The following is a 24,118-nucleotide window of genomic DNA, read 5'->3' on the forward strand; positions in this document are numbered from 1 at the left end:
TTCTTTCACCAAACATTTTGGACATTTAAATTCTATGGCAAAACTTTACATTTCTGAGCTGCTTGAGGGTGTAATCATGATTATTTCTTCCACTACTTCACAGTGCCCAGGATAGTGCCCATAACCAGCTTCCTGCAAATTTTTTAAATTTATTAGTTAATGAATCGAAGAATGGAGCAAATGAATACTTCTACTCATTTAAGATGAATAGAAGTTTTATACACACACACATACACACATATATTATATTATACTGACATATACATGATATAGTTAACACCATATCTTAAAAATGAAAAATTAATATCAGTAACTTTCATTCACACTTCATATCTACTTTCCTCTTCCTTATAACAACTTACTATTGCCCTAGATTTCTGCATCTATGATTAAATAATTTGACATGTACAGTAAGAAAAATACTGATTATTTTGTCAGGTTTAAAAATCACTGTAATAATGCATTAAAATGATTTCCTTGCCTTTTGCCTGCCCTAAACTGATTTTCAAGCCAGTATCCCAAGTTTCAAATCTTAACTGAGGAAATAAAAATTAAATAATTTCTTACGCTCTAAAATTTTTAAACACTAAATTAAGATCTACACTCCAGATAGTGTACTTGAAAGTGTTAATATATTTTATATAATTTACTTCCTTTTACATCTTAACATTGAATCACAGCTCTCTCAGTCAATATCTTGAATCTTGTTTAATCTTCTACGAAGTACTTTCTTATTGGTTTTATTCAATAATTTAAGTTAATCCAGTTCTATTCAACCTTTTATGTAGAATGAGAGGAATTTGGTAGATTGTTTATGGCTTTAAACCCCAGAAGCTAGCCCAGCACGAACTCTGAAGTATAATCCTAAACTAGCAGTGTTCATATTGCAGAAGTGGACCTGCTACACGCATGCCATACAGTTTTCCACGCTGGTTTTTACAGCCCTACAGAACAAGCTTGCAAAAATAAACTAAAACATGATGAACTCATGAGCACTTGATAAAACATTGTATCTTAACTCCGTTGGGTTGGAGTTATGCATAAAGAGGACAACAGCAGAATATTCAAAGTATCATAGCCGGACCAGCCAAAATATTATAGAATAATTATAATCAGGAATGAAAGAAATATTTTGAGAACTCCCAGAAGCAGTGACAAAACAAAAGTAACAGCTCTGAACTCCCAAGAAAGCAGCCTGATAGCCATTGAAATAAAAATGGTTGCTCTTTTGTAATACAGACTTGTATGTGTATGTAAGAGGCAAAAACACTGACACACATTTCAAATAACAACTGGAAATACAAAACGAATAAAAATAGTTCACCTATACAGAGCGTGTAAAGAAGGGCTGATTACTAATGGCCTCAACCACAAAACTGAAAAGCAATATATGGGTATTGAATTTCAAAATGAAGAATCAAAGCCACCACAGAGAAAGTGTTGCATCTTGCATTCATAAAGTAATGCTACTTGGACATATTCTGACAGAGAATCTGCTCATTTCCCACGTTAGCATTCTCTGAGGAAGCTAGAGAATGCTTTCAAAATGCTTTATTTATGAAGATATCTAAAGTTTCCACATAAGAAATAAAATACTATCATTTTGAAAGAATCTATGCTTCTTTAGAAAGTTTTCAGAACACTTTGAACAAAATAAGAAAATCCTCCAATGTAATATAAGGGAAAACATTAGCAAAAAAAAAACATGCTAAAATAATTGTCTTTTGTTTTTTGGAATAATGTTGTCTTCGCATTATTCCAAGAAACTAAATTGTCACAAATTAAGCGAAAATATGCATCTTTGACCGCAAAATGCTTTCTAGTGTCTTTTTCTGAACTTAAAATATAATATAACAATGAAGCCTCCTTTCCACCTCCACCTTCCAAACCATGCAGAAGCCATGGCTGCCCTCCCAGCACCTGCAAACTCATACACACAAAATGGAAGGAGCCTTACCAGACCATCACAGTTGCTGATGGCAACAGAGGTTCCCGGAATGTCCACGATGTCACCAACATAAGCACAGTTAGTCTGCAAAGGTTCTGTTTTCCGGATTCTATCTGTAGCACTTCCTGGTTGATGGTTGTTAATGGGATCGGTTATATTCCCAGGCACCAGGGATGTCTCATGCCACTCCACAACAGCCCCAGGAGCTACGAGTTGAGAGTTGGGCTTTAGTCGCAGATGAAAATCTTTTCCAAATGCTGTGATGTTAAAGAACAACTGCTCAGGGTTGAAAGACACGTCCCTCGCTGATCTCTTTTTGTGATTCGCAGAAAGAGTATGGGAGAGATAGTGTCCTTCTAGATTTGTGCTCACTGGAGTCACCAGCTCATACTCTCTGTATCTCTTTATTGGTAAATCTGTGGGGTGAAAAACAGAATTGTCGAACCCTGTGCAATAAGAGAACGCAGGAGAACATAACACAGACAAAATGTACCTACCTCACAAGACTGTACCTCATTGTGGACATTCCTGAATCATTTCATAGATATTAAACTTTGAGAACAAGAATCATGTCCCAAATGCACTTAAGTAACCCTGTGTTCAACTAATCCTTTTTTAATTAAAATAGTATTATGTTGTAAATATTCACATCTCATTAATATATTTGCAAACACAAATATATAATGTGCCCATAAACTATAAATGGCTTGCTTAAAATCAAACAATTTATTATTGGCATAATAATTTATATATAATAATGATTAATTTATCATTGGCATAACTGACATCTGCTAAAAACTTTTAACAAGGTTAATATGTAGAAAAACTTTCTGATTGTTTTCATTTTTTCCCTGTGGAAATCCTAGAATTTAGACTATTTACAGTAACTACATGACATGAGCCTGTAATGTATACAGTGTAGCTTACAATGCTGTGATTTATACCCATTTTTTCCACCATAACAACATTGACAACCATACTTCACAGGTGAGGAAACTGAGATTCAGGAGTAGGGGGGCTTATGTCCAAGGTCAAACAACAGCGAAGCCTGGATATAAATCCAAGTTGTACTCCAAAGCCCATATACTCATTCTATGATACCATGCTGTGCTCCATAAACCTCCACTTTTAGAAAATTAGAAGAATGGATAAAGAAGAAGAAATGATCATCTTTAAATCGGATATGCAGGTACTGGTTAGTCAAGAGCGAACAGCATTCTCATTTTGCATTCTCATTTTGCACCTTATTCCTTAAGTGGGACAGATATCTACTTGAATATGAAAGTGTATTTGTAACCCATCTACAATATGGGTAGCCACTTACATATTAAACTGAATGTCACAATTAGCACTTAATTCCCCTGGCTTAGCCAAATATGAGTATTTTGTCTATCAAAATGCAAACACCCTTGAGAAAGAGAACACATTAAATCAACAATTAATAGAAATGATTTTAAGACCACAGGAAAATAGATACCAGAAAAGGAAACAAGCAGGGCAACAAGGGCTAAAAAAAAGAAGCCATTGAAAGGGAAATCTAAAAACATGAACTAAAAATGTCCCCACTTTCACAATTCTAGCCCTAGGCTAGTCCTGTAGGATGTTAAAGTGCCTAAAAAAATGGTATGATTCACAAATACTGCTCACCTATGGAAATCACAAGTTTTGTCATCCAGTAAAGTATTTACAGCATAAGGTCTGTAAATGGACCTATGTCTTATGCTCATAAAGCATCCTTGCAGAGTCACTGTTTTCATTATCTTGGTGCTTTTTACGAACCTCAGGCAATATGTAAAGTACCAGAAGACAAATAAAGGTGTTTACTTGTGCAACACAGAAATTCTTTCTGTGCATGTTTATCATTACGCCTCTTACAATTACCAATGTGTTTAAACAAACTATCCCTTTTTATTAAATGAATAGAGCAAGCAACACTTGTAAATATTTACTAGGCAAAGAAGCAATGAGGACTGTAGTGCGAGTCAAGTGATGCCCGATTCTAAAACTGGTGGCTAGACAGTGCAATCCCTGATGAACTAGACTCGGCACCACCATGAACACAGGCACAAAGATTTGGTCCTCCTCACAACCAAATCCACGGTGAATACTTTTGTAAACTCTGGTTTAAAGAGAAAAAAAAAACAAAACTCAAAATTTAAGAGAATGAGCAAAAGTGTCACAGGTACAGAGTGACGGGGGGAAAGTTTCCAAAGTAAGATGAATCAAGCCCTTATATGTGCACTGACAAAACCTAGCCCAAATTAACTATACATTCCTTAAAGACAAAGAACTCCCCCATTCAACTTGGTACTCCCAATGTCATCATACAAGATTTTGTGTCAGAGTGTCTTGTCAGTTGGATTTGTTTGATGCATATTAAGTTAGAAATACAGGTAACCAGAGAACATTGGCCTTGTCTAAGCTGCTACACACACTGACTTACAAGACATATACCCAGGCCCATGGGTGTCTGGCTGCCCCAATAATCTCATTATAACTTTTTCTCTAACCATCGGTTGACTGTTCAAAGGAAGGAGGAAGCAGTTCTTAATTTCAAGGTATGGATTTCCCATCTCCACTGAAGGGAATTCACACAACCAAAGTCTAAATCAGCATATTGTACTGATGCCTGGATTAAGTGACTAGAGAACAAGAACATTTAGAAAAATGCAGGGAGCCTTCTCCATACCCAAGAGGATACTCAGAGTCTCGTGCATACAGTAAGCCATACATCCTAGATGTATGTTCCATTTTTCCACTGTCAGAAAATATATTCTAAATTTTTATTCAAAATAAAATGGTATGTTTCTATAAAGCTTTGTTTTCCCTAATACTAAATATAAAATCACTCCTATAAAGTACATATTTCTTAAATTAAATGTTTGTATGAGTCATTTTTCTGTTGGTAATTAAGGTAACGAGGAAAAAGATGGACTTGGCAACCCTTTAGATTACCATCTCCTGGATGGTAGCTAATGGAACTGACAAAGGAACTGCCCAGTCACCTGCCATTTATTAGCAAAAAAGCTCCAAGCTGTATGATTGGTGTTTGAGAATATATCATCTCTAATACTCATAACAATCACAGTAGGTAAATCCTGTTACCTCTATTTTATAAATGAGAAAGCAGAGCTAGATGGCCTGACACATATAAGCAAAGAACCAAAGGAAAATTGCAATTGTCATCATTTTGACTCTGAAGGCCATGCTCCTATGCTCATTCACTTCTGAATAGATACAGCATCTTGCTGTCCAATTCAATTTAAGATCTGATTTATAAAAGAGAACTACTACAAGAATAACAATGTTCTACCTACCTGTAGCCAGTCAACCAATTTTTCCTCTAATGTAGCATCAAAATTTTCTGCAAAAGGCTCTTAAATTCTAGGTTTTGGAGGGAGAAACTGGGAGGAGGGGCAGAAGCTCAAAGCAATCAACAGCATTTTAATCTCCAATTATAATCAAATCACATAAATAAACCAAATTATATTCAATATTAATTTACTGCATTCATAATTTTCACATTTTACAGGCCCAACTGCTTTCACAAAGCAGGAAAGCCAGTGGTTACTGAATGAACTGCAGCATCAGAAATCAGTAAATTGAGTCCACTTGTGATCTTCAGCAAGTTCTCTATTTTCTCTTAGGCTCAGTTTCCTCAACTGTTAACTGGAGGTTAGTAATAGTTCCAACTTCATAGGTTTGGTGAGAGTTTTACATGAGATCATGCAGAAGATTCAATTAATATCAGCTATTACTAATTTAAACGTAAGTTAGACACTCATTAAAATAATGTTGTGCTCAACTTTAAAGTTATAAACTGTAAAATTGTTAGCTGAGGTGGCTGAGGGGCCACAGTAATAGGTATGTGAAGGTTTCTGTGGACACAGGCCCAGGGGACTGGAGCCACTGTAAACTCTATTATTGGTAGCTTATTACCCAAACATGACCCAACGCAATGATTTATCCACAACTCACTGGTATCAGTGCACATATAGGCCATCTCCCTCCTAGTACTATGGATGAATTGTCAGTCATCTTACCTAAGAGCAAACCCTCTACTAATGCACAACATTCAAGCCCTTCTTGCCTTTTCAAGAAAACTGTCTTTTCAGCAATGTCCTCTCTCTCTTTCCTCATCAAGTTTCCCCACATGACTAGACCATTCCCACCAGCAGATAAAGAAGCTGATATCATATTTCCCATCTTGGACAAATAATATTTTGGATGACACACCCTCCTCTAGGTAATAACCCATTCTTTTACTCTCCTGGACAGCAAAAAGCTTAAAAACATTGATTAGATATCTCCAATATCATTCTTTCCACTCTTATTCCTTCTTGAACACATTCCATTCCAATCAGCTTCTTTTGGAGTCACGAGTGATCACATGTGCTGAAGTCAATAGCCAAGGCTTGAACTTTTTACTTTTCATGTCAGCAGCATCTGACCCAGTTTCTTTCCTTCTCAAAATATTTTCTTTATTTAGCTTCCAGGTCATCATTCTCTCCTTACCTCACTGGTCTCACCTTCTCATTCTCCTATACTGGTGTCCCTCTGTTTCCATGGCCTGGAAACACTAAAATATCACAGGACCTGATAAATCGACTCTTTTCTGTGTCTACTCTCTGTAGCTGGTGAGCTCCTCCTATCTTAAGACTGGATGCCTTTACAATTGTGTATCTCTAGCCCCAGCTTCAGCTATGAGCTCTTCTCTTGTAAATCCAACTGCCTATAGAGTCTTTCCATGTAGATATTCACAAGGCATTTCAACTTATCATTTCCAAAATTAAACTCCCAATCTTCCTGCTCTCATATCTGCTCCTCCTTTCCCAAGTCAGTAAATAGCAACCCCATACTTTCAGTTACTCAGAGCAAAACTTTGATTAAAACCACCCTTAACCCTTCGTGTACCACAAACTCAATCTTTTACCAAATTCTGTTGATCCTAGCTTCCATATACATCCAGACAGACTCTGACCACTCCTCAGTATCTCCCTACTACAACTGTAGTCCAAGCCAACATCACCTCAATTTTGAATGCGCTTCTTAACTGTTCTCCTTGTTTCTGCTCTTCCCTTTAATGGATTATCCTCAAAATAGAGCCAGAATCATTAAAGTGTCACATCATGTCATTTTTCTCCTCAAACCCATCCCACTCAACGTAAAATGGCTCACAAGGTTCTAGGGCCTGAAGCTGAGGATTATCACATCTTAAGGTTTTTGTACTTGCCGATTCCTCTGCCAAAGAATCTTCCTCTCAGCTGCCTGGCTCACTCTCTCAATTCCTTCAGATCTTTGCTTAAATATGACCCTCTCAGTGAAGTCTTTCCTGACCACCGGCAACCATCTCACTCTCTGTCCCCCTTCTAAGTGTCTTATGTTTCTCCGTAAATCTTGTCACCATCTGACATCCTATAAATTTTACTTATATGTTTATTTATGTATTTTTATATTTACTAGCATATATACTTCGTGAAGACAGAGATTTATCTGTTCTCTTCACCTCATTTCCCCACTGTCTAAAAAAGAACTTGAAGTTACTCAATAAATATCCATGAATGAAGACATGAATTAATGAATGAATGAGTGAATGAGAGCAGTTTGAGTCTGAAGGGGTATGTGAAATTAGCATCCATCTTCTTTTCGCTAAACAGTCATTTTACCACCAAGGCATTGACGATGGAAAATTGCACAAGTCATGTACCTCTAAAGCCAGAATTTTGCTTGCAAACTTGTGTACGCTTTTCATAGTTTCTGCTGCCCTATAAACCAAACTTTTCTTAGTATCCAGGTCTTACCTTTTAAGCTACCAAGAATAAGAATGGATCTAATCATTAAAACAGACCTCCTGTAAGACAGACACAAAACCCCTCATTCTTAGGAGCAGCCAGCAGGAAATTAGCCCCCTCTCTGCAATCCCTTTGTATATTCACAGAGTTATAACTATACAGGTCAAAAATTTAAAAGAGCCAGAAGTCAGTGTCCCTAATCCCTGCTCTTTCTTACAGTGCAGGCATCTCAAGTAGATGCAATTATTTTTCCTTAAGTTAGTGGTAGAGGGCCTTTAACCTTTTCCTGCTCTCTGGAAGGAAAGGTTTTTCTCTGAGTGTTACAGGCCGCTCTCTATCCCTTCACTCACCCTTCCCTGGTGAAGAAGAGTGACTTATGTGGTTGGGAAGTCTGGGAAGCATAAGAAATGTGCAAAGCTCAGTGCCTCCTCCTCATTCTGCTTCCTGGGAATGAGCCTGCTAAGGAGTGCATGTTCTCTTTCACTTAGCCAGGGGAAGCCCTGCTCTGGGTTGGTGAGGCCTGACAGGCACAGTGTAGAGTATGTTGGTAGCCAGTGCTCTTATCTGTCAAAGAGGGGGTCTTACTCTCCCCTTCAGCTTTTTCTGTAAAAGCTCTTTTATTTTTACCTACATCTTTAGTTGTTCTATTTCTTAACTTGTTTAGAAGCTAGGCAGGCAAGAAGGGTATGCTTTTATTCAGGATCTCCTCAGTAATTTGAACTACCCCCAAGAAAACTGTTGTCACATCTCTACTGGCAGCCTAACTATAACATAAAAGAAATTTCTTGTCAGGGAATTCTCCTTTATCTAAATTCCTCATTCCAGAGTTTAATGTAATGTCTTCTTCCTCCTGTGTCGTGTAAAATAACCACAGTTTTGTATATATGTGTATGACTGTATCTGTGATATAAATTTGTGCAGACATACGCAGTTAATATGCATAACCTACATCAAAAGCTCTGAAGAGGCAATGTTCTATGTTTCCATATACTTAAAAAATTTTTTACTTTCTATGTTAATGTCAACCATGTTAGATTTTCCCAGTGGTTTCCAAATTTTAATCACTATCCCTTTACACATACCTGTATTTTAGCATGATATCCTGCACACAGTAAACCCTCAATAAATATAGGTTAAAAGGGGAAAAAAGTTCCCTTAAACTATAACCTGAAGGGCTCTGTTCTCTACTGAGAATAACTTGTCTTACTCTCTCTTCATCCTTAATATATCTAAATCAAACTGAATTTTCACCTATTTAGCTTGCCCTCCTGACTTCACTATTTCTGTTCATGATGTGCTGATTCTCCCAAATCAGGCTACAAAGCTATTTCAAACATGTCTTATGACATTTCCCCCATATCACATCATTCAAGTCCTACTGCTTTTTCTTTAGCAACTTCTCTCAAACTAACCACTTTTCTTCTAATCGCTTTTAAGATCTCATCACCTCACACTGAAAAGTTGCAAGTACCAAGTCCAAATTCCCCACATAGAATTTCTCACTACTAAATATTATGTAAGTTATTCCAAAATACCGTCTAAATTGTTGCCAGGAAAATTATTTTAAAGGCCCAGACTGAAAATACCTAGGTTCTACCACTTACTACCTTAGTAATTTGGGTCACCACATTAGTTCTTATCTGTAAATTACAGGTAATAGTATTGACTTCATAGGCTTGTTGTAAAATTTAAATGAGCTAATCAATTCACAGTGCTTACAACACTGTCTGGCACCTAGTAACTGTTCAATAAATGCTGGCAACTAACGTCACTATGTTATTCCATCTGACTAGCCTCAATAGCTCACCATTACTTCAGGATAAAAGATATAGAGTCACAAAATCTATTATCTTTTTCATGTCAGACCTAAAAATTGCTTAAAGACCATCTACTAATCAAATCCTCCCACTTCAAAAAGTAGGAAACAGAAAATCAGAGATTAAATAACTTAACACAAATAAAAACTTAGGTTTGGTATTTAAAGCCCTCTGCACTCTGTCCCTAATTTCTCTTCAATATCATCTCTCATATTAGCCTACTGAAACATTCTGTCTAATGTGCTCACAAGACCTGGCTTAAGCATGCCTACCTTCACAGTCCTACTCTGCAGCATCACTACAGTAGAGGACCACTGTTTTCTCTCTACCAAGGCAAAGTGAATGGGGCCCCCAAGGCCTATCTCAAGCCCCATATTTTCCAAGAAACCTTCCTGGCAACTTGTCCAGAGTACAGACCTCCTGGACTGAGCTTCCATAGCACTCTCTGTCAAATCATGTAACAAAAAATTATGTACTGTCTGTACAAAAGTTATTTTAAAAATCTCTGTGGGAGAAGAGTTATATGTTTATGTTTCATCCTTTCAGAAACTATAAGCTCTTTGGGGTAGAAGTATAATACCTTACCTGTGTTTAAATGGCTTAATATGGTTTGGATCTGTGTCCCCACTGAAATCTCATGTCAAATTGTAATCTCCACATGTTAGAGGAGGAGCCTGGTGGAGGTAACTGAATCAGGGCAGTGGACTTCCCCTTTACTGTTCTCATGATAGTGAATGAGTCCTCCTGAGATCTGGTTGTTTATGTAGCACTTTCCCCTTAGCACTCTCTCTCCCACTGCCACATGAAGATGTGCTTGCTTCCCCTCACCCTTCTCCCATGATTGTAAGTTTCCTGAGGTCTCCTCACCTATGCCTCCTGTATAGTCTGTGGAACTGTGACTCAATTAAACCTCCTTTCTTCATAAATTACCCAGTTGCAGGTAATTCTTTACATCAATGGTAAAACCCACATTGACTTTTGCACCAACTTAAGAGCAGTGTAAGAAAAGAGTAATACATAGCCTTAGTGTACATTATGAGGAGGGGAGAGGAGGGGAGAGGAGGGGAGAGGAGGGGAGAGGAGGGGAGGGGAGAGGAGGGGAGAGGAGGGGAGAGGAGGGGAGAGGAGGGGAGAGGAGGGGAGAGGAGGGGAGAGGAGGGGAGAGGAGGGGAGAGGAGGGGAGGGGAGGGGAGGGGAGGAAGTCTAACCAATGGCTCTGTCTGTAAGTGGAGCTTCTTGGAAGACAGTACTCTGTGTGGGGGCTGGTAAGGTGCACAGTATGACACATGCTCTAGGATCATCTTAACTCCTTTACATGTTCAGCCACATGTGCTCCAACTTAAAACAGATATTTTGGTTTCCTTCTAAGTATGTAGCAGAATGAGACACAAATACCCGTTGGGGGATACTTGATGTCCCCAATACATTGGAAAGACCACATTTTAGAACTGTAAAAGAACAAAATTCTTCAGTAATACAGACAATACTACAAGAACCTTGAGCGACTTCAGTATAAATCTCTCGTATGTCATATGAATTTTTAAGGGTCTAATTAATACCAAAGCTACCCCAGGCACATAGAATATTGACATACTTGTGATTGATGCAATATGGCTTACAGCTCCCAATAAGAAGGAAATTGGGTATGATGGTTGAGACCTTAAGGTCTTGAACACTAAAGGTCTGGAGTCAGAAAGCAATGCATTTGAATTCTAGTTCCTGATTGATGCACTCTTTGGCATCTTACAAGCAAATTCTGAAAATTAAGGTTCACAGACGCTATCTGTAAAAATAAAGATAATAATGGGGATCAAATGAGTGAAGTATACAAAGGACTTGGCCCATCTAATAACACTTTAATAAATGAGAAGTGAGCTGATGTTATCATCATCATCATCACCTCTAAGTAGAGCTATAGAAAAAGAAAGTTTCAGATTCCTTCCAGGTCCCAGTACCCCTCAGGCCTCTCTCCCCTATAATCCCACCCAGCCTGATGTGATACAGTTAGAAGGACCTTAAATTCCACATCAACAGAAGGCCTAATATCCAATCTGACTGTAACAATCCATGCCCCATTACCCAATCTAATGGATTGGGATTCTCTCCCAAGAATTGGCTGGTGATCTACTATAAAGAGGCAGTTCACACAAGCAATTTCTTTTATCAGGTATAAATTCTCCGTATGCAATAATCTGGCCTCAAGAATAAAATCAAATAAGCATTTTCAAGATCAGCTAAAGAAGCAGCTCCAACAACAACATTTCCAAATCCAGAGCCAAGAGTAAGAGAATGACTTTCATCAGAAATGATGGGAGCCAGCTGCTCCAGGAAAGAGGCAAGCAGGGTGAAGAATGGACATTAAAGAGGACGCCAAAGGGCTCAGCAAAGCTGTAAACACTTCAGGGGAAGGGGACACATCTTCTCCCAAAAGCAATTAAAAATTAATTGTGACACATGCTGAAATTCCGAACACAGTCAAATTCTTTTTTCCTCACTCATCCCCTCTAGGCTCTTATCACCACAAGGCCTACACCCTCTTTGGTGTGTCTTTTATTTTGATTGCAAATCTATTTTCATAGTATGAGATTTTAACGAAGCTATTTGAAAAATAAAGATGATGACTTTTTTATTCATTAAGAAAGAACAAATAGTTGTGTACTTAAATTCTTCTTGTTTTTAAAAATCTGGCTTTTTAATAAATATTTGTTGCAATTACACAATGTTTATGTTCAAGAAAGTCATTTAGGAAAGAATGACACATTCTTTACTGTACTAGAACATGAAATCAGCTAAGAGAAGATATTTCAAAAGAAGAAAATGCATACTTTCAAGAAAAACATCCAAGTATTTTATTTGCTGCATCTTAAAATGACCAAATAATCAGTAACGAAATAACAAAAATACTTTAAGTGAAGCCTAAATGCCAAAATTTTAACATTCCAACCTCAGTTTTTAAATAAGCACTTCTGCTTATTCAGCATCATTAGGAATTTTACAGACTCGAGAGCTATATTAGGCACTCTAAAAATTAATATTTCTCACATGTCTTTTTTGCTAGGTAAAACTTTGAAAGATTAATATTGAGTATAGAATTTGAAGTTATGAAAATTAACATTTGTCTCCAGGACCAAAGGCTGGGAAAAATAAAATAAATAAAAAATATGGATAGTACTGTTAAAGGTTTTCACTGAAACTTTACTTGTGATAATCACATTTTCCAAATCTAAAATAGCCTGGCTCATAATTTTTGACAAATGTATGAGAAACTGGGACATTCTACTAGTCCACTGAGCTAAAATCAAGTCATCAGCAGGGCTGCATTCCTTTTGGAAGCTCTAAGAGAGAATCTGTTTCCCTGCTTTTTCCAGCTTTTGGAGGCCACCGGCGTTGCCTGGCTTATGGTCCCTTTTCCTCCAATCTCAGAACCAGCAACAGAGGACTAAGTTCTCCCGCTGCCACCTCTCTGGTTCTCTCTCTTTCACCTCCCTCTTCCATTTATAAAGACTCCTACACTGATAATCCAGGATAATCTCTCTATTTTAAGGTCATTTGATTGGCAACCTTAATTCCGTCTGCAAACTTAATCCCCCTTTGGCATGTAACATAACATACGTGCAGGTTCCAAGGATATAGGCACAGACTTCTTTGGTGTGCCATTGTTCTGCCTACCACAGCTACCATTTCCCAACCAATGTGCTATTGCATTTGAGGTATTACTGTATGATGATTTCCCTTCAGGTTAACCATCTCACATTCCAGTCACACTCCTTATAAATCAGGGGTAAAACGCCCAATCGAGCCCAATCCAAGTACTGCATCCCCTGATCACAGTGAATGATTCAAGGATAAGCTTATGACTAAAGTCAAGTAGTCAATAAAATCTCTACCAGGAAATGTACTGGAGCTGTCAAAAAAGAGGTGTCTGTCATCTGGGGTAAAAGGCAGAATGACAGACTGGAGATGACAGCAACAGTCTTTGCCACAACTTGTGGGAGGTGTGCAGGGAGGAGAACCAATTCTATCCTAAAAGAGACATAAAGCAAATACCGAGAAAAAAATGAGAAAGATATAAGGAAAAAGAGAATGAGGGACTGAGAGAGAGAAAGAGAGAGATTCCATGACAGTATTATTTAAACTCTAGATCCAACTATACCTGACTTTGAAACCTCAACAATTTTGTTTTTCTTAACCTGAGTGAACTGGGTTCCTGTCACTTGCATCCAAAGGGGTCATGACTTATACATGACTTATTTTAGTAAAATGGAATGAAGGGAATCCCATCAAAATAAGGTGTAAAAAGTAAAATTGTATCTGGTATACATAAAATATAGTTGGTGTGGAATCCATATGGAATAACTGGCTTTGCATCCGTCCTTTCTCAACTCCCTCTCTCTACTGCTATATTACAATTAATTAAGCAATACTACATTGAGATACAAACATGAAGATAATACACGAAAACAGAACTCTCAAAGAGATGTCACATGGTGAGCTGACTGGTTGGAGAGTTTACAAGAAATTTATGGTGGTAGGCAGATCTATCTAAAATGTAGGGATTAGAATGAAGTACCTCTCTTTGAGTAAAAGCTTTAAAAAAAAAAAACAGCACAAGTCAAAAACACACTAATAGCAATAGCTATGACTCTATCTTATTTATAATGTACCAGCATTTTAGAACCTTATGAAGTAAATAGCAGTATTTTCATGAGACCATGGCAAAGTAATTTATAGATTCATTGCTATTCCCATTAAACTACCATTGACATTCTTCAAATAATTTTTTAAAACTATTTTAAAATTCATATGGAACCAAAAAAGAGCTTGTATAGCCAAGATAGTCCTAAACAAAAAGAACAAAGCTGGAGGCATCACATTATTTGACTTACTATACTACACTATTTGACTTACTAAACTATACTATAAGGCTGTAATAACCAAAACAGCATGGTACTGATACAAAAACATACACACAGACCAGTAGAACCGAACAGAGAACTCAGAAATAACATTACACATCTACAACCATCTAATCTTTGACAAACCTGACAAAAACAAGCAATGGGAAAAAGGATTCCTTATTTAATAAATGGTGCTGTGAGAACTGGCTAGTCATATGCAGAAAATTGAAAATGAACCCCTTTCTTACACCTTATTTAAAAATTAACTCAAGATGGATTAAAGACTTAAATGTAAAACTCAAAACTATATTAAAAATATATATATATATATAAAAACCCTAAAGAAAATGAGGCAGTACTATCCATCACGTAGGCACAGGCAAAGACTTTATGACAAAATCACCAAAAGCAATTTCAACAAAAGCAAAAATTGACAAATGGGATCTAATTAAACTAAAGAGCTTCTGTACAGCAAAAATGTTCATTGCAGCACTGTTCACAATAGCAAAGACATGGAATCAACCCAAATGTCCATCAATGATAGACTGGATAAAGAAAATGTGCTGTATACGCACCATGGAATACTATGCAGCCATAAAAAGGAAAGAGATCATCTCCTTTGCAGGAACATGAATGGAGCTGGAAGCCATTATCCTCAGCAAACTAACTCAGGAACAGAAAACCAAGCACCAGATGATCTCACTCATAAGTGGGAGCTGAACAATGAGAACACATGGACACAGGGTGGGGAGCAACACACGCTGGGGCTCACTGGGGGGTGGGGTGGAGGGAGGGAGAGCATTAGAAAAAATAGCTAATGCATGCTGGGCTTAATACCTAGGTGATGGGTTGACAGGTGCAGTAAACCACCATGACCCACATTTACCTATGTAACAAACCTGCAGGTCCTGCACATGTACCTTGGAACTCAAAATTAAAATTTTTTTAAAAAGTATTATGCCTGTGTTACACACAAGAAAGTAACACTTTGAGAGGTAAAGGTCACCAGCTATAAAGTGGTGAAGTTAGGATTAACTACACAGTCAACAGTGTAAGTGCTCCTGACCACTTGATAGAGGAAATACGAATATTAATAGGTCATCTGGATATATCAATTTAGATTTTAGATTAAGAAATGGGGCCAGTGTAGTCCCAGCTACTCGGGAAGCTGAGGCAGGCGGATCACCTGAGCTAGGGAGATCAAGGCTGCAGTGAGCCATGACTGCATCACACATTCCAGATTCCGTGACAAAGCGAGACCCTGTCAAGAAATAAAGAAAGAGAGAGAGAAAGAGAGAGAAAGAAAGAGAAAGGAAAAAAGGAAAGGGGAGGAGAGGGGGGAGGGAAGGGAAGGGAAGGAAGGAGGAATGAACTTTATTGTTAAAGATAAAAGTTTTTACATGTAAAGGAAAGAGAACTGGAATTCATGAATAGTGCCATCGATCATTCTTTTTGTTTGTATATCTAATATAAAAATATACTTATTAAATATTAAGAAAAATTGTTGGAAATGTGATATAGTATCTATGACCACAGTATTTGAGGAATCATATATTTAATCCTATTCTACTTGCTGCAAGTTTCCTAATAGCTATTTTTGTTTTATCAATCACTTCAAGAGCAAGATATACTGTTTCATGCTGCTCACAATTTGTTCTAAATGCCATGAAGATTCATCATGCTGAATTTGTGGCAATCATTTTAATAAACAAGAGACTGACATTTACCGTAAAATTTCTCCTATGGATTTACAGTTTACAGTTAGTCAGCAAAGACATGTAAACTTCTTTGGAAAATTAGGATGGATAAATTACATGCAGGAACAGAGGTTGCTATGCTAGGAAACTTCCCATGCTTCACTGTCCATTTTAAGGAATATACAACTCTCAAATTCTACTCTATGAGGTAGGTGAGTCTTCTCATAGTACTAATAAAATTATAAAGACATTTGTATAATATAATTAGTCATATGTATTGGTTACTTGAGAGTTAGACAAATGATGAATTCACTGCATCTTTCAGACTGTATAACCAAATGTTTAAAAAGCCATTTTTCAAAATGTATCATGTTAATTTGTTTTTACTCAGTAACCAATTCCTGGGGCTCTCTCCTAAAGCAGTCACATGAAATGCAGGCAATGATATATGCATACACAACACTGTGTGACAATGTTCGCTACCATGGGAAAATAAATACCATTAGGAAAATTAGTATACAAATTAGAGTTTATTAGTATGATGAGATTAAAATGAAGTTCACAAGGAGTGTGTAATTATATGGAAAAATTGTATTAAAATACTAAACAAAACAAAAAGTTATACAAAAAATACAGTGTGTGTATTGAAAGAAGTCTGAATAAGAATATGCTAAATTATAATAGTTTGCAAATTGGAATGATTTTGAAAAATCTGAAGAACGCAGAAAAATTAAAGAATATAATTACAGTAGGTACTTGTAAGACATCAACAATCTGGGAAAAACTGACAATTAAAAAGAAAAATTCAACAACATATAATAATAGAAGTAGTATAGTTTAGAAATAAAATTTGATCTCTATTACAGGAACACTAAAGAGACGATTCTCAAAATTCTGATAACAGCAATCTTCTTTAAGGAAGCATCAGAGTTCCACTAAAGTCATCACTGTCAATATATCTTTCCAAGCACAATAACCCAACTCTTCATATCAAAACCACTCATGATTTTACCAGGCAATTTGGAATGATCCCTAATGGATTTCCAAGGTAATCTGGGTTGGCTACCCAAAGCAAAGAATGCTTAAAGATCATCGTCCTGGAAGCAGAGGTGACCTTGAGGGTGTTTTAACAATTCTGAGCAATATTGTGATTATTTGGTACAACGACAAGGAAAAGCAGCAAAAGAATGAGTAAGAAATATTTCAGCTAAACAACAACAGTAAGTTCCTGGTGATAGATAGCATGTTGCATTTCATAAAATCTTCACCTAAAAAGCTTGAAGCAGTTAACATTAACCATAATTATGCTCAATGGAAGGACAGAAGATAAATCAGTAAAGCCAACTCCATTATCTTTAGTTACAAGAGAGAATAATGGCTTGAGTAGCTAAAATTCTAAATTTTACAAAGGATCCCCTTAAACCTCCTTCACCACACTTTCTAGTACTGCTGCTGGCTAACTGGATTGACAGATTTTAATCTTAGCTTATCTTTCCTGATGCCAGCAATAGGGCAAATGATCCCAAGTAGGCTGAAGTAGAAAAAAAATTTAGTTGGTATTCTAAAACTGCACATAGAATTCGATTCAATTTACCCAATACATACTGAGTACAAACAGAACCATATAAAAACTGATAGGCCTAGGTCCCTGTGTTTTGCAGGGTGGAAAAGGAGTCCCAAGAGGCTTTGATAACATTGAATAATTAATTGTATAGCCATTGTCACCATCTTCATTTTCTTAGGGACCAATTAAGTCTGGAGAAAGGCACAAAACAAGAACTTTCAAGGAAATTCAGAACACAGATAAACTTTAATATAATAATATACAGCTTGCTAGATCTATTCATTGAATAACAAATATTTGAGGATCCACAAGCTACCAAACACTTTTTTATGTACTGGAGATACAACTGGCATCAAAACAAAGTCTTTGCTCTCATGAGGGTTAATCTAGTGACAATGCTTACTAGTCAACAACCAGGTAAGACTCACACTAAACTTTACAAACGAAAACCTGAAAATGGTGAAAAATCATCTCAGTAAACTAGATATCTGAGAGAACAAGATTAGCAACTTTATTTTTTTAAGATTGGGATGTAAAGGAATTTGCAACTGGGCAACAGAAATAGGACAGATGCCCCAATTCCAAGAGGAATCAGGGGAGGGAAGATATGCCCCAATTCCAAGTGGGGTCAGGAAAGGGAAGACAGCTTAACACTAAAGGATCACAATGCTTTTTCCTCAAATGATACTCAAGCCATCTCAGTGGTGGCTTATGAAACAAAAGGACTCAAAGAATTCTTTTTCAGATTTTCCAGTTTCTACAGAACAAAGATTATTTCCTAAGCCACGCATGTCCTTGAGCAAGCCTCCTTACCCAATTGGACCAGCTGGGACAGCTTCCCACAATTACCTCAGGCATCCTACCAAGGCCACACTCTGAGTCAGAAATGGAAGTGCTCCTTGATATGCCCTAGAAATATGTCAATGATCTCATGAAACATACTTACACATATATACAGAAACATATTCAAAACGCACAGATATATATGTATATATACGTGAATGTAGGTAGGTAGGCTGTAGGTAGGTGGTTAGAGAGGCAGTTCCTATCTGGTTGATAAAGTGGCAAACAACTAGGTCAAGGTTCAAAACCTACTTACCCATTTTTTTCTAGGGTGAATCCTACTTTCCCACATACCAAGAAGGTATTTTTTCACCAGCAGAAGAGAGACGGAAAGAGGCAATATCCTGTATGAAGCACTATATTGGTGGCATATCTTCACATATTCCAACTCATCTCCATCACAAACTGCCTTCTCTTTACCTAAATAAAAGGCTTCCTCATCTTGAGGGTTGAAGCATATAAGATATATTTTTGAAAATTGACCTTCTAAGCTAAATACTAAGAAGTACATATCCTCTGACTCTAGTTACAAAGAGCATGCAAAACTCACATAATTAATTTATCCTGTTAGAAGTCAGGAGAGCAGTCACCTTTCACGAGAGGAGAATGCTTAGCAGCTGGCATGAGGGACGTGCAGGGGTGCCAGTAACGTTCAACTTATTGATCCAGCTGCTGACTACACAGGAGCATTCACTTTGTGAAAAATCAGCAAAGTGCACTTACATGCACTCTCCTACATCTGCATTACCTTTCAATAAAAAGTATTTTTTAAATTTAGTTTCCTAACAACTTGTGGTTGATTACTAATTTATATCTAACTCTTCCTGAGACATTAAATTGTTTAGAAATTATTCAGAGCCATGGAATTTTTTAAGCCAATTTGTTGAGCAATAAAAATAAATAAATAAAATCTACAAACATTATTTGTCTTTCCTAATATATCTGTGATCAAATAACACATCCCCAGGCAGTTATATAAAACTACTTCTAAATCAATTAATAGGAAAAAAAGGTTATGTGTTCAGGAGTGTATTCACCAAATCTCCAGGTTAGCAGTGCCTTTACACATGGGGACAAAGGAGTAAAACTAATTATTGTACATAAGATTTTCTTACATATGATATATAAACCAAAGTGAAATGATAGTTATATTTTTGCTATCACAAGACCTGTGGGCCAAAATCTGTTTTTTTCAATCTGTTCTTCTCTTCTCTTCATCCAACTTGAAAATGATAAATAAGAATGGTGATAACAAAAGAGAGAAATCCCACAAAACAGAGGAATATAGGGACAAGTAAATCTTCAGCACTACAGCCTAAGAATACTCCATCTCCTCTTTTTCCTACTGACTTGTCTCTCTCCGGCCAAATTTAAGCACACCTGTACTACTTAAGCACACCTGTACTATTTAAGCACACCTTTGAAAGGGCTATCAAAGTAATTTACCTTAGCAAAACAACTGAACCAAACTTTGGTTCAATCCAGGGCTTCTTATATGAGCGCATCCTAATTCTATCTTAAAATTTAATCAAAGTTATATATTATATTTTATGAAATTTTTTGGTGGAATGGGTGCTCTTAACATCTTTTTAATTTGCATATTGAAAAGTCTGGATGTGTAAGTAATTAAAAATAAGACAAACTTTCTTCTCCCTACTTGTTTAAGAGTTGGTTAAAAAAAATTCATTAAAAAGATAAGGATTGATGGCTGAATGCTATCAACTACAAATGACAAATATCTCTTCATAAACACTATTTTTTAGTGCAGTTATCAGTGCCTTTCCTCCCCATGGTTCTGCTCTTGCCATAGAGGTCTAAGCTTGGGGAATATATTAACAATGCTAAGCACTGATGCTTATAATCCCAACACTTCAGGAGGCCAAGGGGGGCTGATCACCCGGGGTAGGGAGTTCGAAACCAAGCTGACCAACATGGAGAAACCTTGTCTTTACTAAAAATACAAAAAATTAGCTGGGCATGGGGACACATGCCTGTAAACCCAGCTACTCAGGAGGCTGAGGCAGAAGAATCGCTCGAACTTGGGAGGTAGAGGTTGCTGTGAGCCGAGATCATGCCATTGATTGCACTCCAGCCTGTGCAACAAGAGTTAAACTCCGTCTCAAAAATATAAAATAAAAATAATAAAGCACTGAGTAGGATGGAGCATTTGGATATATGGTCATACATCACAAGCTACATACACACCTCTGGGCCTGGCTCTTGGGTTTCTTAGTTAACAACTGTGGATCTCCCCTGTGTACTGTAATAGGTAGCTATGCAAACTCTCAAGCTTCATTTTCCTCATCTGTATCCCCACTTCATAGTGTGGCTGTGGGAATCAGTGGACATAATGTACATAAAACAATCAACACTGTGCCTGGCATTTAATAAATGGCCAATGACTTGTAACTATGTTTGCAGCAACAGTAATAAAAACTTTTCTTCTAAAAGACGGCTTTACAATATCACCTGACAAATACAGAATTTACAGAGACTAATACTCTGCCAAAAAGAAAAATTATCTTTCAAAGTAATCCAAGTAAAATGTGTATGAAAAGACTGTGAATGTAGTCTGGCTTCTTGCCAGATGACTTTCAGTATCTGCATTCAGAACAAATACATTACTCTAAACAGCTTCAAGAAAGACCATGGACTTCTGAGTGACCTGTTACAAGTCACTTACACTCTTTGAATCTCAGTCTCCTCACCCATAAAGTGGGAGTAAGAATCTTCACAGCATCAGGTAGTACTGGGATTTTAGATATTAGCAAAAGGTCTAACAGTATCTTTCACATTAGGGGATAATTACATTAAAGCAGATTGAATAACAGAAGTCATCAGATGATTTACTCAAAGCAAGAAAGATTGTAAGAGAAAAATTTCCATCCTCTGTACTCATTGTTCTTTTCTATGTAGCATTCTTGCCTTCTGTTGTACTCAAATGTGCTCCTCCTAAATGCTACAGAAGTTGGTGATTTTATTTCTTTCATCTCTGTATCATCTTCCAGGCTCTCCATCACCTTTCAACTGCATATCAGGGGCTTGTACAAAGACACTAATAAACTGATGCTTGCAATGCCCAACTGCAGGAGAATTTTTACCTCACTATAATTTAGCCTGAGGGAAAGTGGGACCTTCCTCCAGAAAGAGGAAGAGAAGAACAGAAATGTTTCCGGACTACAAATTATGTTTTTTTTAACCACCAATGGGAAATATTTCAGAAACAATATTTTGCTTAGTTCACTTCACTCCCTTACTTTCAACTTAAGATAAGAGTGACATCTGAGAACAAAGCTTACCTATTCGCACCATTTCTTCATTACCAGCCTGGAAAGGAGGGGGAAAGCAAGAAAAAGAAACAGTTACTGGGTTTCATCTTATCACCTTGTGAATTTTATTTCGACCATTAATGCTTTCCAGGAGCTAACTAATCAGGAGATGCTAGAGACTGGGATTGGTGCCTAAAGGCTGCACCTTGGTTTGTAGAAGGTTCTCGTGACAGGAGCATGAGCCAATTTCATAACAATTTGGGGAAGGGAGTTGTTTACCCCTTTTCATTTTAATTTAACACTTATGAAGCCAGCAAAAATAAATACTGACACTCAATACTCTCTTATGAAAACTCGTACTGGATCTGGATTAGAAAAAGACAGTCTATGAATTTAAACTGGCCAGAAGAAGCCTAACAGGGGGCCTGATTCATCAGATTTAAGGTCAGGAATCAACTAGACAATCCTCTACTTTTCACCCTAAGGTCGATCAGACCAGGCCGCCGGGAGAAGCCAGGAAAAGTAACAGAGAAATTCTGTACCCAAAGTCCCATCAGCCCAGTGCTGATACGATTTACTACAAACGGCTCCCCTGGCGGAGCCTTCTCAAGGACTCTTCTGAGAGCATCGGGCTTCACCTTGAGTCTCCAAAGGGTTGGGGGCAGGGCCGAAAAGAAACAGAGCTGCACTAAACTTAGCTTTAAAAAGAGGAGGAGTTGTGCAGAGGGGGAGGGGAGAAGGCGGCCGGCGCCGGTAGCCTCTGCCCAGGAAAACGCAGGGCAGGAAACGTCTCCAGCCCCCCTCCCCAACTGTCAAACCCTAACCCCGCCGTAGTCCTCCCTGGACACGTGTCTACTGGATCTCTCCTTGTCCGGCTCAAGGACTTCCTGAAACCCCCGCCTCTGACTGCCCGAAAAAACCGTGAGTCAGTTCGGACGAGAGAAAGCCCCGGGAACCCAACTCCGGAGGCAGCAGCCAGAGCGCTGGGATCCCAGACCCGGCGTCCAGAACTTCATTCAAGCTCCCAGACCGCCCTCCAGAAAGGGGAAGCCCAGATGGCGCGGCGAGGATGGGAACTGGCTGCGGTTTGTCACTAGGAGTTGTTAGGAATGTCGCAGAATGGTGAAGCCCTAGGTGTGACAAGCCTGGACTCCTGGAGTGCGAGTCACAGCCTCCCGTGCAACTCAACCCTCCACCCTCAAAAGCCCTCACGCTGCGCCCAGCCCTCAAAACACCGTTCCTGAACGCAAAAGATAACAGGGAAGGGAGGGAGGAGAAGGAGGAAAGAGAGGAGGGTAGAGAGGGGAGGAACTTTTCGGGAAAAGGTTGGGTTTGAGTTTTTTATTGTTATTATTTTCCACTTACTTGTCCATCAGCTGAAGTCCTAACCACTACCAGAGCGGCTGCTATCAACCAAAGTGACAGGAGAACCATCACGAGTCGAGTTCACTTTCCAACTACTGGGCAAAGCAAATGCCCAGAGAAAACCCCCTCAAAATAAGTTTCTTTAAGGAAAAAAAAAAAAAAGGAAAAGGAAAAAATGCAAAATAGAAAAAAATGATCTTCTGTGCTTTGCTTCAATGAAAATGAAATTTGAGCTCTGAGACTGGCCCCTTCTGCTCTGCAGTTCTTTCCACTTCACCTTCTCACCCCGTCCTCCCAAACAGAGTGTGCAGGAGCGAGAAGGTGCTGCAGGCGGGCACGGGCTGCGCCCGGGAGAGGGGGAAGGGACGAGGGGCTTTCCAACTATCACTGCCCAAAGCAGCTTTTTCGAGGCTTTTCGAGCACCATTGGTCCCTAAGGTTAGCGCAGAGAATGCTTGGGTTCCCCGGAGCACAGCAGGGGGAAGTATTAGCGAGAGAGACGAGCTAGCGGGAGCGGGAGAAAGAGGCAGGGAGAGGGCGACTCCGCCGCACACGCAGAGGTGGGGGCGGGAGGAGCGAAGGGGAGGAGGAGGAGGCAGGCGGAGGAGGTGGGAGGAGTGGGCCGCTCGCAGGCTCCTGTTGCTCGCAGCGCGGCAGTCTGCTAGCTGCCGGCGACCCGCGGGGCGCTAATAAGGCGGCCGGAGCTCCCAGGACGGCCCCTCCCGCCGTGGCGCCCACGTCATGCGGGGCCCGAACCCGCGCCCCTCGCACCGGGTCAGGATTGGAGACCGCTCGGGGGCTTGTGTGGCCCGTGCTCGACCTCCCACCCTGGAGCCTCTCCTTCTCCGCCTAGGGCGAGAGGAGGGGAGGGTCCAGGGGCGCCACGGGTCCGGACTGGCGAGACACGCAGTTGAGTTAATTATAGG

At 38.7% G+C, this 24,118-nt stretch overlaps 1 protein-coding gene across 2 annotated transcripts in view; it reads right to left on the reverse strand.

Annotated features, from left to right (window-relative positions):
- The window catches only part of ADAMTS3 (ADAM metallopeptidase with thrombospondin type 1 motif 3), a 284,605-nt gene extending 260,887 nt beyond the window's left edge, over window positions 1-23,718 (reverse strand). The window contains exons 1-3 of one of the 2 annotated variants that reach the window (XM_012464418.3): window positions 23,194-23,718; window positions 21,859-21,886; window positions 1,958-2,364 (exon numbers count right to left, since the gene is read on the reverse strand). In XM_012464418.3, coding sequence (XP_012319841.2) covers window positions 1,958-2,364; window positions 21,859-21,886; window positions 23,194-23,262 — 504 coding nt within the window. In that variant the 5' untranslated portion in view covers window positions 23,263-23,718. The remainder of the gene's footprint in view (window positions 1-1,957; window positions 2,365-21,858; window positions 21,887-23,193) is intronic. The other variant, XM_064367847.1, reaches the window with a different exon arrangement.
- Window positions 23,719-24,118: the final 400 nt, after the last annotated feature.

The sequence above is a fragment of the Aotus nancymaae genome, unplaced genomic scaffold (genome assembly GCF_030222135.1).
Source record: "Aotus nancymaae isolate 86718 unplaced genomic scaffold, 86718_ANA_hifiasm-v0.15.2.pri h1tg000006l, whole genome shotgun sequence".
Classification (NCBI taxonomy): domain Eukaryota; kingdom Metazoa; phylum Chordata; class Mammalia; order Primates; family Aotidae; genus Aotus; species Aotus nancymaae.